The sequence below is a fragment of the Lissotriton vulgaris genome, chromosome 1_1 (genome assembly GCF_964263255.1).
Source record: "Lissotriton vulgaris chromosome 1_1, aLisVul1.2, whole genome shotgun sequence".
NCBI classification, from domain to species: domain Eukaryota; kingdom Metazoa; phylum Chordata; class Amphibia; order Caudata; family Salamandridae; genus Lissotriton; species Lissotriton vulgaris.
The window spans coordinates 1,380,878,410-1,380,895,622 of NC_141685.1; the positions used below are offsets into that span (position 1 = coordinate 1,380,878,410).

General features: G+C 42.0%; 1 protein-coding gene across 1 annotated transcript in view; it reads right to left on the reverse strand.

The window, feature by feature from the left end:
- Positions 1-16,203, reverse strand: part of LOC147750542 (hyaluronidase-4-like) — a 28,165-nt gene extending 11,962 nt beyond the window's left edge. The window contains exon 1 of the mRNA XM_086936555.1: positions 15,225-16,203. Within this exon, the coding sequence (XP_086792681.1) occupies positions 15,225-16,199 (975 nt within the window). The 5' untranslated portion in view covers positions 16,200-16,203. The remainder of the gene's footprint in view (positions 1-15,224) is intronic.
- Between the last annotated feature and the right edge of the window lie 1,010 nt (positions 16,204-17,213).

Here is a 17,213-nt window from a genome sequence, read left to right on the forward strand (position 1 = left end):
AGGTTGCCGAGGACGTAAGGTTTCGAAGTTGGTCGGAAGTGTATTTCCGTACTATCGGAGTTTGAGCAATGGATGGCTCTGCCGAGCTAAGGGGAGTAGCCCTGGGCCCAGACTCGGCACGGACGAGCACAGACGAGCTTGCCTTAAGCGCGCCTTCGGCGCGCAATCGTCGCGCCCGCTGCGCTCGTCCACTGCACTTCCGATAGATGCACATCTTTTATGGAAGTGGGAGGGGTGTTGGGAGGGGCGTGGCCAATGCGAGTGGGCGTGTCTACTGGGTCGGGTTATGGCGGCAATAATACACAACAAACACTCACCCACTGCAGCGATAATTCGGCTGTGCGAGGGTGCTTGATTTACAGCGTTATGTGCCCAAGAGCAGGAGTTGTAAAATACACGTTATCACAATGAATTTAAAACAGCTAAAAATCGCTTTCTGCTCTCCCGGCTTTCCGCCTCAGGAGGATTCTGTAGTGCCAGCGCTTGTAGTCAGCGCTGGTTTAAATAGCCCGGCGCTGGGGGAGTGGCCAGCGCGAGAGGGCGTGTCTGCTGGGTCGGGTTATGGCGGCAATAATACACAACAAACATTCACCCGCTGCAGCGATAATCCGGCTGTGCGAGGGTGCTTGATTTACAGCGTTATGTGCCCAAGAGCAGGAGTTGTAAAATACACGTTATCACAATGAATTTAAAACAGCTAAAAATCGCTTTCTGCTCTCCCGGCTTTCCGCCTCAGGAGTATTCTGTAGTGCCAGCGCTTGTAGTCAGCGCTGGTTTAAATAGCCATTGTCCCCGAGTTCAGAGTTTTGGGTTATTAATATGGGATACGTTTAATAACATATTGTCCATGGTAAGACGTTTGACAGCGTTCATCTATTTTTGGGTAATGTGTCCCCTCATATGGCATTCTCGTAAGAGACTTAGGAAATGTATTGATTTGATGATAGCCCTGGCTTTACAAATTATAACATTCAATTAAAAAGATACTTCAAAAATCACTTGTATTGCCTGGTGGATTTTACTATGTCACCATCACAGGTTAGACAGAGCCCATGCTACTACATTCCCCTTAACAATTCAAAGAGACCTGTTCTAGCTTCCTCCAACTTCATACATATCCAGAACTGTTGCCCCTGCTAGACCTGTGTGCACAGATTTGCCCCCCCCCATGAGTAGCCACTATCTTGTTTGGTTATTCTGGTAACAACAGATGGTTGTTAACTATTTTATTTTAACCTTATTCTTAATATTCTTCTTTTTTCCTTCTCCCTTTCTTCTTCTTTTCTTTCTCTTCTCTCTTTATCTTCTTTCATCTCCATTCTTAAATTTTTTTTTAGAAAATGCTAGAGTTTTATATTAGTATTGTTCTTTCGACTCTAGGCATTATGTTTCCTCTCGCTATTTATTCTTAGGTGTTAATCCTTTTTAGATATAATATTTCATTGTTTTACATATTATGCTTACACAATGCTAGAGCAGATGTATATCATTTTACTCTGTATTGTTTTACAAATTCATTCAATAAAGCATCTCTAACACAAAAAAGAGTATGTTTTCCATTCAATACTAAAAGGACAGGATGAAGTTTGGAAAAACACAGGAATTCTGTGAGGTGAGAGCTGTCATTCGACCAAAACTTGAATATAATCTGCGTAGATCCAAAAATACAACTTATAAAGATCCAATAACGTTTGCCTGTGTAAACAGGCGCACATTAAATAGTAGACATTGCCAAACCTTTAGTCTCCCCAAAGCTGATGGCGTTCAACTGAAGAGGCATAAACTCAGAATGGTCATACAGTAAAGTTCTAATCAGTTTTTAACACTGTGCTTTCCTACAAACTAAGGTCTCTCCAGGCCACTAACAGCACAGACTCTCTCAATGTCTCGATATACCGTTGGTCAATTGGAAATGACCAAGACAAATTTCTCAATAAAGCCTTGCAGCTGATGTACAACTGCCAGGTCCAGTAATTCAGTAGGATAATAAAGACTGGACATGGGGAAAGAGCTTATTTTTGCCCCATGTTTTTTAACAAACATCCCCATCTTGCCTAACAATGCCTTTCAGTAAACAATTGGACTCACCAGTATGCTACCCATTGGTACATACCATATATGAGTGTTTTCTTTTCCATTATGGGGTGTTGTCATCTTTGCACAGATACCCCACATATATCCTGTCTCAAACAATGCTATCCTATGCTTCTATATACATGGGTATTGCTTGAAAGCTTTCTTTGTAGACTGAGGTGTGCGTGCGCCTGTGTTTGCCAGATGACCTTTGGTCATTTGTATGGGCGTTTCCTGAAGGTTTACATCAAGCTTAACACAGTACTTAAATCAATATTTTGTTCTGAGTGATTTGCAAAAGTAAGTATTTCTTCCTCTATATCACTACTTACAGGAATTAGCTAACTATTGGGGACAGATGAAAAATGTTAAAAAAAAAATTAATCGAATGAGAGCAAACTGTTGAATTGGAGACCTCTGCTTACTATTGTGGTGTATTACAATTTACTCTGGTATCTGGCACCACAATGTGTTTTCTCCTACTACCTCCAAAATGTTTGCGCTGAAAGTAGTGGCAGCTAACTCGGAACAGGGGTGGTGGAGTGGGGAGGCTAAACAAAAATAAAAAACGTACCTTTGCTGCACACCTCTCCCACCGCTGCACTCCTCTCCTCCTCTGCTGGAAGCACCAGAAGCACTCGGGCTTTCAGGCTCTCCCAGCCAGTCACGACATTGCAGGAGCAGTGTTGTAATTAGCCTAGTCATCCTCTTTGGATGCTCACGCAGTGCCTGGCGAGGCTAGGCATGGTCTCCATGGGGCTGTGCAACACAACCCAAAGGAGAACATTCCAAGTGTGCATGACAGTTTGGCCGGCCCTAGAGGCTCGGCCAAACTGTCATGTGCACTTGGAGGATTGTAAGCCACTCCTCCCCTGCTCTGGCGTCAGGGAGCCAGCCCCAAATTAGTCTCAAAAGAAAAAGAGAATGATAATAAAGTCTTGTTATTATCATTTTCTTTTTTTCACTGCTGCAATAGCAGTGGGACTATACATACACACCTACATACATACATACACACACACTATCAGGGGCCGCTCCTGAGCTATGGTGGAAGAGTGTCACCTTACTGCTCTTAAGCAGTGAGAAACATAAAACGACAATAACTCAAAAGTTACTGCCATTTTATGTTTCCTATCTTGCTGTTTTGCGGCAGGCTGTTGGCTTGGCTGCTCCGCTCTGCGAGCAGGACAGGGGCGGAGTTGGTTGCCCACTCCTAAGTGTGCAATGACTGTTTGGTCGGCCCTTTTGGGTCATGCGCACTCCCCTGTTCTCTATGCAGGCTGCATTACATCCTGCATGGAGAACATGCCCAACTCCCCAGCCCCTGGCTGAGTGCCATGTCACAAATCTCAGACCAATCATAACGCTGCCATTACAGGATTGTGATTGGCTTAGGGGAGGGAGCCTGGCTGCCCGCTTCCTATTCCTGTCGGAGGCAGGAGAGCAGGCACGCCGAGGACGTTGGACCCGCCCTCGAGGTAAATTAATTTTTTTAATTTTATTTCTGATCTCCTTCCCACGTGACAGCCAACCCCCTGCTCTCACTGCACTACCAGTGAGCCATGCCTGCTGTGACTGGGGGCTATGCTCCTCCGGCTTAGGAGCCGCCAGTGACTGAAGCAAAAACAACAGTTGATGGACAGAATGCAGAACAATGTCATACATTCACCCCAGTACAGAGATCTGGGCCTAAATCCATCGTTTTTTTACTCACCCTGCCATTCCAGTTGAACCCAGCCATATGCAAATCAGTCTTGACCCTGTGTCCCATAGGAACAGTCCAGCCCGAACTGCCAAGCCAGGTCCTCCCTGGACTGGAAACAAGCATCCAAGGACCGGTTTCGGGCTTTCAACCCTCATCAGCCAGAATAGCTTGATTCCAGTGGCATAGCGAGCACGGGACTCACGTCTGAGCATACGCGTCCCACTCGGGGTGACAAATACAAAAACAACAGTTGATGGACAGAATACAGAACGATGTCATACATTCACCCCAGTACAGAGATCTGGGCCTAAATCTTTTGCTCACCATGCCATTCCAGTTTGAACCCAGCCATATGCAAATCCAGATCAGTTGACTGGGGGTGATTGCTTGCAATGTTCAACACTCCCTCCATCATCCCCTTTGGTTTTGCTTTGTTTGCCAATGACTGAAAGCATTGCCAACTTTACATCTATAACATTGCTTTATCAGGTCTACAACATTGGCAATCCCTACATCGCAAGGAAATGGTGATGGCTAGTGTGTCGTTATGGTTAGGTCAGAGATGCAGAGTTTACATTGAAAGGCTGTTAAAAACAAAATATACGGTTTGTGTTCGACATGCCACGCTTTGGGCAGAATTGTCAAGTTTCATGGAGATCTGACAAGGACAGGCAAAGTTAAAGGAGGAGTCAAAAAGTCATTGATTTGTTAGTAAAGGTTGCACTTTTTGTGGAGCTGCACAACACTTGGCAGACAAATATCTTGTATAGCTTACTCTTGAAAAAAGTCAAATTTCTCGTTATGGATCATGTAATTGGACAAATGAAAAGAAGTGAGACTTTATTCTAAAACCAGATCTGAATATGGAGCTTGCTTATTTGACTTGGGTATTTATTTATTGTTTCTTCCACAATCTAAATATCTGTATTACAAAGAACTTCCCTTGCACCCACGCTTCAAAAAATATAAAACAAACTGGATTGCTATTGTTCTGTATATTCTTTGCCCCCCTCCCCCAGTTGAAAACCATAAACCCAGAATGTTTGCTCTGTGTAATATGATAGACTGTAGCCGAGATGTGCTGATTAAAGATGGTTTATTGATGAATAATCAGGTTAAATCATATAATCATTAAAACCCCACCAGGAGCAGCTCTCTTGCTGCTCAGCCCTCTCTTCCAACTGTCATCCATCCACCAGGCATCCCACTCATTCTATATTACCTCACACACTCCAACATTCCACCATTCATACACCTAGGCTGTGACCTTAAGGACACAGATCACTGGGGAACACAGAACTCAGAGGTGAGCAGAGAGTAGAGTCCTCCCAGGCATACTAAGGCTCAGAGAGTGATTGCATTAACTGCTTCAATTGCAGCCCACCTCACCTTTCCCTTTTACTGCCTCCCAAAATCCAACTTAAATTTAAAAACAAAACAGCTTAATTTAATTTAATTTTCAGTTCTTGAGCTGGATACCGGGCACCAACTGCCAGGATCTATAAAGTATCAGGAGATGGGGCCGGATCCGAGGTGCAATGGTCAAAGGAAAGTGAAAGCGGAGTTCCAAGTTGCTCAAGGGCTCAAGGGATGAAACATCACCAAAATCAGGCCTACGACGCAGAAGGACGCTGCCCTAATTGATATAATTGATAGAAGCGCAGACACAAAAATTTCAGGGACCCAAAAATGCAGGCAGCCTTTAACTTTGGAAACAACTTACAAACCAAACAAATAAAAAAACTGCCAATCCTTGTTCCAACCAAAAATCTACACAAAATTCTGCTTCTTAAAAAATGCAGGGGATGCCCTCTTTTCAAAAGTGAACGAGGTACAGGGCCTTTAATCACCACTTCTGCCAGAACAGTCAGTACAGTCGACACAACTTATACAACCAAAACAATTTTCTGGCGCACATGGAATTATAGACGAAAAGGGAAGTCCTAATGCGACTAATGCGTCCATTATGATAGTTATCAGTCCATCACAAGCAACTTCAACTCCACAACGTAAGAAAACTCGGACTTGGACGACATATGATATTAATACTACCGGTAAGGAACAGATAATTGTTACTGATTTAATCCAAGTACACAGATATATGGATGCATTAGGGACCCAGGGAGAGGATATTGAGTATATAGAGGAAAAACAATCAAACCTCGATGACGTAGCTGGCGCCAGGGGACCCGACGTAAAACAATAACAGTATTTGTAACTGTGGTACATCTGATATACCAACGATCTGTGGTTTGGGAAGCTCTGAGGCAAAACTGCACCCGATCAACAACAACAAACCCGACCAGAAAAGGGAAAAGGAGGTATGGAAAGGAACAGAAACTTCTCAGACAGCTCCAACGCCAATTCCTCACCGCAACGAACAAGCGACAATGCTAAAAGTAGTGGGGACAAAAGAAAAAGAAGGGGGGCTAGGAATTGACGCAGCAGAAATAACAGAAATCTCCTCATACCTGGGAAAGGAAGAGTGAGAAGATCTCATGGCCGCCTATTCCCAGGATAAATGCAGGAGTGAACCCACTGGGAACGCTTTGAGTGGGACACCAGAACTTAACCAAGATCAACAATTGGGGAGGGAATGCAAAGGAGACAAAAAAGTGATAAAAAATTCTGCAAAACAGGAAGGCCTACAAAAATACATAAATCAGGAACGTGCTTGTTCTAGCTTGTTAAAAACAATGCAGCTCTTGGTAGAGGCCCTCCATAACCAATCTGTAACCATTCCTGAGTGAAGAGGTGTTTCTTTCTTCACGATGGGAGCTCGAAGCTGTTTCACGATTTAGAAGACTTCGAAAGTTTTCAAGAAAGAATTACGCATGCGCTACGTGGGATTCACATTGTCCGAAGTTAGAAAGTTGTTTTTGAGTGAAGAAACTCGGAAGGTGTTTGTCATCGTTCAACGGTAGGAATTACCTGAACATTGAACTGTGAAGACAATTTTAGTTCATAATGCTGGAAGCATAACTCGTCTCTAAAGACTTTTGTTATCAGTTAGTTACTCATAGCTAGGGTCCATTTCTTTTGTGCGACATTGAATTCCCCACATCTGAAGTTCCAGTTGAAGCAATTCAAGGCCTCTTTATAACAGCACCAGGTAATGAGTGGAACCAAATGGGGTTGATTGAGCAACACTAGAGTTACAGAGTTATTGACCGTGATTGTGTTTGTTGCAGGAACTGTTATAAGAACATACTTACCATAAGAGAGAAGCTATAGCCTAGGTCCTAAGGGGTAAGAAACTTTAGACAGAGCATGACAGATTTTAGGTCTGATGTGAACTAGGTTGTTTGTTATATTATGCCTCTTTTCTAGGTGCACACTGCAGAATCCCGAAGACCACTGCCAAAGAAGCCGCAACGCTTCCGAACAGAGGCTGTCTCTCTTTTCTCTACCACTTTCCCTTTCCCCCCTGCTTTAGACATCACTTTGATTTTACTTTTGAGTGGTGTTTGAGGCGGAGGGGCATTGGGTCCATCGTCTGCTCCTGTGGATATTCTTTAGCACCTTGACACTGGGTTCATTAAACACACTCTTACAAAATAAATACGATCACTCGCAAGGTGTGAACCTAACTTGTGGATGCGGGCTCATAATTGATAAATTGACCTCCCTTCCATCTATGCTAAATGACTAATGTAACCAAATCAAAAAGTCTACGCAGGGCGCGGATAAAGAATTTCCTGTGAAACCTACGGTAAATGAAACATATGATTTAACAAATACAACAAATATAGCACCAGCTAAAGCAAAAAATAAGGGAGGCATTAGGACAAAGGAAGCCTAGGCTTACATGACTAGAGAACGAGAAAACACAGTAACCAAAGCACCAGATGGCCAGACGCCTGAGGCCTCACTGGAAGATAAAGGAGAAAAAATAATGAACGCAAAACAAAGAAGAGCAAAAAAAAGGAAAGGCCGAAATCAAAAAACAAACCTAAATCATGAAGGACTCAAGCGTCTTTTTGGGACGCCAACACCATTAGTACAAAGTAAACTCATGTTTGGAAATGACATGAGCATAGGAGGGACCCCCGAACGAAATGCAGAAAGTGCAAAAACAATAACGCAGCCTGCCGATAAAATGAAGGAAGCAATTGAGAACGTTCATACCTCGAGGAATGCTAAGAATGAGGAAGTAGAAGCTGCGCACCATGAAGGGACAAACTTAACTTCCCAACTAATAGTAATAAAAGAAAAAACACAATCTAAGCTTGAGCAAAACCAACCAAGGAAGAGCGATACTACAACCAACAACAACAACAAAACCGCAATTGGTGACTGCACTTGGGTATCAAAGCCTGAGATCGAAATGGTTCAACGGATCCTGCCTAAAATGTCCAAAAAAACAACAAAAAATGATCTTGCTCAGTTAACCATCAGAGAACAGGTTCCCATTGAACAAGCATCATCATCCATACATAGAAAGATGAACCGCAGAGACAATACACATGAACCCATAAAGGAACTGGGAACCACGCTAGGTGACTCTGGGAAGGAGAGGTGGGACAAAGGCCCAACCTAAGAGGACAACAAATAAGACGTTATAAAAAAAGAGAGGAAGAAGATATTTCTACAAATCAGGCTCTACTTTCAGAAACAAAAGGCCATGAATCTACTCAAACTAGCAAATCCAACAAAAAAGATCTATAGCCCGGGTGACTCAAGTAGCCTAACAAATACTATATTTCTGAGCCCAGATTATACATCAAGAGGCAGGCATGACATATTGAACAGGGGCAACATCTTACGGCTGCTATCCCACATTCCCTCTCTAGAAGATGTGACAACAGCAGATCTGGTTTCAATTGAATTCATAGCCGAGGATGGGTCACGCGGTGAAGAAACAAAAGCAACATGGTCGACATCATCAATTGCATACAAAATACTTGCAGAGGCTCAAACATTTTAAAACTGGGGGATAACAACAACTCCGTACATAAAACTAAGATATCCGGAATTACTAATTCCTGCTGTTATAGAGGGAGCACAATATTCTGTAATTAGGCACGGAATATCGGTACTTAGAGGTGCAGTGGGGTCAAATGGAGCAAGAAACATGAAACATAACAGTATTACTAGAAGTACCAAGGACCGGACATCATCTCCAGCAGGATTAAGTGATCTAAGATGGATCGCTAGAACAATAAACATCCATGCAAATTGACAAAAGACAAACTTAAGATCGATTGAGGAAAACCACTCCAGAATATGCTTGTGGAATGTTAATGGACTGGCCTCTAAAATTATGGACCCGGATTTTATTGGCTATATAAGGTCGTTTGACATTTTGGTACTGCAAGAAACATGGCAAGCAGACCCACCGCACCATCAATGTTTTTTGCATTTCTTTATAGGCGCCACAAGGAGCGCAAAATATGGACATCTTCAAGGTGGTTTAGTAACCTACGTTTCAGTCACTAGTGGCCTCGTGGTCAAAGAAGTTGGACAAACTTCCCTCGTTTCAATGGCAGTAAACTTTAATTTCCCGCAATCAGAAACAGGCACGGAGGGAACCAACCTCACCTTGATCAATTCCTATATTCACCCAAAAAGGAAATTAAAGGCAGCTAAAGAACTATGTAAGTTTATTGAGGAGTGCATACGGGAAACAACATCAACAGACTTGATTATCACCGGGAACTTTAATCTCAACCTTATGGGAAACTCATCAGAGGACGAGAACCTAATTCAAAACTCAGCCTGGGACATATCATTCCAAGGGAAGTCGCTAACATTGATACTGGCCAAACTAGGCAAGCAGATATTACGTGACCTTGAACTTTTTAATATTAGAGCATTAAACGGAAGATTAAATGGAGACAATCCACCGGCCACCACTTTTCATTCAACAAGAACTAACTCAACACTGATTATACCTTCATTTCATTATCCTTATTTCAACAAATGAGCTCATTTCATATAGGGGAAGAAGCTGATAGCGATCATTGTCCCCAAGAAATTGTTCTCAACATCATGAAACCTAAATACGAACTATCCTTGGTGCCTAAAGAGTCCGTCCACACAATCAATTACAAAAAGATCAAATACTCAGTAGCAACCGATGAAAGCACATTAGAAAAGGCCAGACAGCTTTTCCATACTAGAGTGGGCTCCAGCGAAATTGAGAAATGGGAATATTTAATTGCTACTATGGCAACTTATTCTACAAAACCCAAGCAACATGACCAACTGGGCCATAGTAGCATGAAATACTTCACACGAGAACATAAAGAAAAGATCAAGGGGATAAAAAGATCAATCTATCAAATGATGACACAACTATGGTACAACCCTATGGATATTGTAAAACATAATCTGCTTCGGAAATCGAAAGTATTGCTGAGAAAAACAAAATGGGAAGCCAATAGACTTATGGAGGAAAATATGTGGGCAAAACAATATGAGGATTGTAAACAAAGCGACGCCGCAAAATTCTGGAAAACCATTATTCTTTTTTTAAGACCTTTGCATGAAGGAATCTCTTCTAATATCACAGAAGAAAACTGGGCAAGCCACCTCAGAAGTCATTTTAATCAAGAAAAAGATTCTTATTTGAAGACAGAAGTTGTTAATGTGGAAATAAATTCTGTCAACAACAACCCACTGTCACTGCATAGGAACACAGATAATCGAGGAAGTCATGCACCATCTGCAAACGAAGGAGTGTCAAGTTTACATAAAAATATCAGGCGCCAAATTAAAAAGGGAAGAAAAGAGGGGGCACCAGGCCCGAACGTAATTCTGCCCATCCTCTATAAACAAGAGGAAAAAGAATGGGCTGCTGCGCTTGAACCATTATTCTTGGAAATAAGGCACTTTAATATACTACCTAGCTCCTGGAAGGGCTCAATTATCTCACCCATTTTTAAATCCGGGGACAAGTCTCTTCCCCAAAACTATCAACTAATTGCCGTTGTGGATAATGAGGCCAAATATTTCGCAGGCACACTCTAGGAAGAACTGCAGGACAGGGCCACAGAGAAATCCCTAATTCCGATTAATCAGACCGGCTTCGATAAATCGGTGGGAACAACTTCTAATATCTTAACAATGGGTATGCTAATAAATAAGGCTGAAAAAAACAGAATGCCGATTCACTTTTCTTTTATTGACTACAAGGCCGCCTTTGATCATATAAACTGGAACATGTTATGGGACAAACTAAAGAGATGGGGGATACCAGGACCATTGTTAGACCTGCTGATCAACCTACATACGGAGACGTGGATCCAGATAAAGTTGGGAGATGGCTCACTCCTGTCAAGACGCATAGAAACCAAAAAGGGTCTTAAACAGGGCTGCGTCCTAGCTTCCACTATATTTAACTTGTTCTTAGGGATTTAATCCCTACCCTAAATAGCTGTAACTCTTATGCACCAAAATTAGGAAGGCTACTATTACCATGCCTCCTCTATGCGGACGATATAGTCCTAATCTGCCACACAAAAGTTGGGCTTCAACAACTCGTGAATGCAACACAGGGATATTCGGATCTAAATGATCTGACAATAAATCTAGAAAAAACACAGACAATGACAATTAGTAAGAAACGGAACAAGTCATACACCTGGTTTTGGAACAAAACTCGTATTGAGAATATGTCAGTATACAAATATTTAGGTGTAAAAATTGATAACTGGGCCTGTTTACTGTACAGAAAACTAGCATCAGGTGTAAAGGCGTTGCCTCAGCAATCGCTCTGAAAGCACTAAATAGTAAACTTACGGGCCCTTCTCTTTTGCCTCTGACACAAATAATACGAGCTAAATTGTTGCCAACAATAACATACGGGAGTGAAGTACTGAGATGCAGAGATGCTAAGATTGTGGACAATACAGTCACAGCTGCGTACAGGATTATATTTAGCCAGCCCAAACAAACTTCACCTGCCCAAATCAGGCTTGAGTTTGGCATCCAGAAACAGACCCTGGCAAGATAGGGCGCGTATATAGTAGTTTGGGACAAAACGCGAAAAACCATACAAGGTACCTTAAATGACCATCTATGGAACGAGCTAGAACAACATCCAGCCTCACCAGTTGCAACGTACCTCAAAAGGAGCCTGTTGAATCTTGGTTTACAACAGCTTTGGGACACCCGACAAGCCATACCATGCTGAAAAGATTGGTCAGGGAAACAATTAAGTATCTCTCATGGATTGAGGATAAGGCAGCATTTGCAAAAAGGTCACACTGCTGGATGATCCAGAACTCATATACCACACAGGTATTGCAGAACTATCTCGACTTGGGTTATTCAAAAATAACCAAAATGAAATTCTTAAAGTACAGTTTGGGTCTGTAACCCTGTATCCGGCACCTCCTGCACTGGTTAAAGAAAAAGGCGGGCTTCTTCTGTCGGTTATGTGGTTCGGCCCCGGAGGATATGCCGCATTTGCTGTGCTCCTGTGACAAACTGTAGGAAGACCGAAAGCACCTGCTAAAATTCCTTTTTAACCAACGAGGAATTTGTTCACGAAGACAGGCAGTTCTTGCCTGCCTCACTCCCCACGATCCTCAGTTGAACTGTAGATTTGTGAGGTTTATGATGGCAGTGGAAAATAAAATGCCAAAAGCTGACTCTTAATTGCCTTTAGACACTCTTTGCATCTCACGAACCTTACCTGATCTGCGAACTTGTGAAGTTTAGCAAGGCACTAGATAAGAAATCATTACGACGTGTTCTTAACTGTCTTTTAGATCATTTTGGTATTTCATGAGTCTCAGTAGAATGGTAGTCTTGTGAAATTCATGAAGGTTGAGGGAAAGATTTTGCCTAAACCTGCTCTTAACTTTTTTTGGGATAATTTTACTAATGAACCTATATTTATTTACTGCTAATCAAAACATGAGATTTTATGACTTTATTTAGGAAGGAAAATATGCGAGTGGTGATATACTGTTTCTTCTTTTGTACAGGGAGGTAATTTAAAATGTGTTGATATATTGTTTATTTTAAACTTTCGATTGCAATGGTTTTAGGTAACTATGCAAATAAACAACTACTACTTCTACTAACAGAGGAATCTAGGTAAGATGTAAAAAAAATCAAAATGTATTGTTCTGGGCCTTTTTGAGTGGGTGTGATTATGAGAGCATGTGTGTGTGCATGTGTGTGTGAGAGAGGAGTTCCAATTAGTGCAAGGGAGTGTGTGAAGGTGTGTGTGTGTGGAATTGTGCCTGAATGAAAGTGATTGAGAGTAAGTGAGAACTTGTGAGAGTGCATGTACATTTGAGGATGTGTGTGTAGCTCAGAGTGAGTGTGACAGTGAATAAAAATGAGTCTGACTGAAAATTAATAGGTGTCAGAGTGAGAGGAAGAGTGAGTGAGAGGGTGCCAGAGTCCAAGGGAGTAAGTTATTGTGAGTGAGTATGAGTGAGTTAGAATGAGTGAGTGAGAGACAAGAAACATGAAAGAGTGAGAGTGTGTGTTTGAGTGTGTGCATGAGTAAGTGAAAATCAGTGAGTGCACGTAAGAGAATGGGAGAGTCTGTGAGAAACAACAGGAGTGAGAATCAAGGAAGGTGAGTGTGTGAGAGTGAATATGGGCTTGATGCGCATGAATGAGTCTGAGTGAATGTGAGTTTGAATCAGTGAGAGTGGATGGAAATCAGTGTGATTGAGTGAGAGCGAATGTATCTGTAAATGCGAGTGTGCTTGTTGGTGTATCTGAGATTGAACGAGGGAGAGAAAATGAGAATGAGTAACGATGAGTACGTCGAAGAGGGAGGGGGAGTCAGTGAGAGAAGGGAGTGTTGGAATAAATGAGTCAGTGTGAATGAGCATGATTGAGTTAAAATAATTGAGTGAAGGGGAGTAAGAGAGTGGAGGTGTGAAAGCGCGAGAGTGAGTGTGTGCATAAGTGTCTTTGTAAGTCTGTACCTGAGTGAGAATTCATGCCACATATGACAGTGTGAGAGACACTGAGAGACAGTAAGTGTGTCAGTATATTTATGTGAATAATTGAGAGTACGAATCAGAATGAGTGATAGGAAGAATGTGAGGTGAGTGTGTTTGTGAGCTAGAATGAGTGGGTGAAGGGGAATTAATGTATGAGTGAGCAAGAACACGAGTATGTGTTATGCTTGCTAACCTGCCACTGGCCATAGGTTACTCCTGGTAATTATTGGTTTATGGAGGCACCTAGGGCCACCTACTGGTACTGGCCTATTGGAGATAGTTTTTGTAATGGAGGGCAGCTGTGACAAACTGCAAGCACTGGCATGCTGTAGGCAATTCTTGGAATGTGTGGGCTCACATTGCAAAATGAGGGTGCTGACATATTGGATGTAAGCCTTGGACTAGGGTTCGGAGTGGAATATGGGAGGAGAGAGGCACCCATGAGAAAATACTGGCCCTGAAATACTAGAAGCATTTTTTGGCATATGGAGCACCGATGATATTGTATGTAATTGTTTGCATATAGGAGCTTCCTTCACAAAAAGTTATCAATGACACACTGGAGGCCAATTTTAACACATAGAGAGGATCTCATAGCAAATGAAAAGGCTACTCCTGAGACGTGTTGCGTTTCATTGTTACACAATAAAAGTACTGGACTATTTCATAAGTAAAATGTATGGCTTTTTCCCAAATGTATGTGAAAACATTGCTTAAAAATGAATTATTTGAATCCATTTCTTTCAAACTTTTCTTGGATGTAGAACCACTAGAACCTTTTTAAAACAAGTCAGGCTTGTTTGCTTCATTTGCTGGAATTAGAAAAAATAGTGACAAAGAAGAAAAGAAGGGATGAAAAAGAACCTGAAAACATCAGATAAAGGGTAATAGTGTGTCAGGTGGTGAAAGAAACAGGCTTGAATTGGAATAAAGACCATGTAGTCTTTGTATTCAGCTCCCGGCATTCAGTAGTGTCGGCTGCAGGCATCTGAGCAAAACTCTCGGCCCAGCAGTCATTCTTTTACAAATTAAGCACTGAAGAGTGGGAAAGAAACTGCCACAGTATGTGATTGAGTCTAGTTTCTAAGTCACTACAAGGTGCTAGTCTGTTTAGGAGGCTGTAATGATTTAGGATGTTGCAATATATTAACCCGCTTAGAGAGCTGATGGGCCTGGTCAACAACCATTTCCTGGGAAGCTGAACATAGAAGCCTGCAAGGATTAGGACCAAGCACACCTCTCAGGCTGGAAGAGGCAAAATCTTAGTGACATCTACTTGGTGGTGAACAGATTTGATCTTCCTCTACACAGTGCTATTTTGTAGTCTGGTCGCTCCATATTGGTAAAATCAATAGCCAGTACAGAGTTGCATTATTTTCACCTACTCTCAATACATCCTTTAGCAAATATTGATTGTGAACCAGAGAAATAATTAAAGATACTGGGAAGCAATTCTTGATGTTCTTGTGAAAGTAAATTGATTCTGTGCTAGTTGTCTTTAACATTCACAGGATAGACGGAAAACCTACCTCTGAAAGAAATGTCAAGGGTTCTTCTCTGTAGCCTAGTCTAGTGTAGATAAATACTGGCAGAGAATATTCATGAGAAGTCGCTGAAGCTATACGCATAGATTCCGTTACTCGAAAAAGGGAGAATGGCCGTACGTTTCCAGTGCTTTGGTGGGATTTAAGAAGGACAATCGAAGGGTACAAGGCTGTGCTGCTGTCCCAAAGCCAGGAGAGCTCATTGTTTCTCAGCACTTCTTGTTTTGGACAGGAACCTGAATAGTTCTGCTCATGAAAATTGTAATTGTGGCAATCTGGATACAAGTAAAATCCCCACAGACCATTGGGCCGCATTTTAGTTCCCAGCTGTATGGTCTCCTCCATAAATGCTTTTGCTCTTTGCTCGAAAACCGTTTTTGCAACTCTGTCAATGTTCTTGGATGAGCCGTTCCCAAGCCTTTCAGAAACAAGTTTTCTTGACATCTCCCTATAGACATTTTTGATATTCCAGTTTCTTTCCCATTGTGGTCTCCAATGCTCCCAGTCTATAACAGCCAGTCCACTGAAATCCTCTGAAGGAATATAATAATGAATATCCGCACTGGATTTCTCCAGGTGTGATTTTAGGCTAGCATTCTGAGGTAGGCCACCATTAATTGGTACGTCCTGTGATGTATACCATGGATAATATCCCAATCTATTGAAATAGAGTATGGTCACATTCTGCCCTCGTGCACTGGCCAAGGGGCTTCCCGTCAGGTGGAACATGCTCAAATTGATCACTACATTATACTTCATAGAACAGAGGTCAGTGGGCGCATTCCAAGCAACTATGAATGGTTTCCTGTGGACAATAGGTGGTTGCGCTGGCTTCAGGGCCAAGGAGAAATTCAAAACCAGGAAAATCACTGACCACGTCGAAAGCTGAGGCGCAGAGGTAGTGCATAACAGGAACACTAGTAGATTGTTTCGGAGTTTCACATCCATTTTCACATCCATAGTATCTGCACGTGACTCTGTAAAATATGAAATACATTTAACACAACTTGAATTACATTTTATGTCTATTTTATCCTAAGCTAACCTACTTTTTTCCATCGTAGCTGTTCATGACATACAGTGATATCCTCCATATTGACTAATCTAATAACTGACTCTGCCATTGGAGAAGGTTTGTTGCTCACATTGTCTTTTTGACATTCAGTCCTCACTCCTCTGTCGGTAAGGTTGACAAAACACTTCATGGGAAAAATCAATTCTGCATTATTAATACTGCCCCACTTTACCAATTCCGCTTTATTCATAGAAATTCGTGCAAGCAACTTTAGACACTAAAACAAACAAAAAACACTCTTAATCAGTGGTCGAACTGGGCAGGATGAGCAGGGCACGATATGTCCCTACTTAATTTAGTCAATAGATTACGTTCCCCTACTTTTTTTTTTAAACATTAATCCCAGGACGTCAGAAATAGCCATGGCCTACAGAGAAGGCGTTCGTGGCAGTTCGGGGGCCAGCATGGCGGACAGAGAAGGAAAAATACACCTTTCCTTCTTGCCCAGAGAAGACAAGGACAGTGTCCACTTCTGCTCTGCCACTGGCAGTTGCCCCCTCTCTTTCTTCCTCTTATTCCCTCTCTTTATGACTAGCTCCTCCACACTTACTGAAAACTGTGACTTCAAGAAACGGTTTTCATCCTCTCTTTCCTCCTTTTGTTTATTTGTTCCCCTGTGAAATGGATCCAATAAATAAAAACAATTTTGTCATCTTTTTCTGACATTTTTCTTTTTCACAGTGTAGCCTTGGGGATAAAATGTTCAAAATATGAAAAATAAATAAAGCCAGACCGAGTGATGGCAGAGTGGCCAGATTGATTTTATTCACACCCAAACACATTAGCATCACTTTACAGTTTGCCTCTAAAGTGTCACTTTCGTTTTTTTGTCTTTTTTTGAACAGCATTATTTCCCCTAGGTGGGGGAGTGCATCAATCATGGAGGTACTGCAATGCCT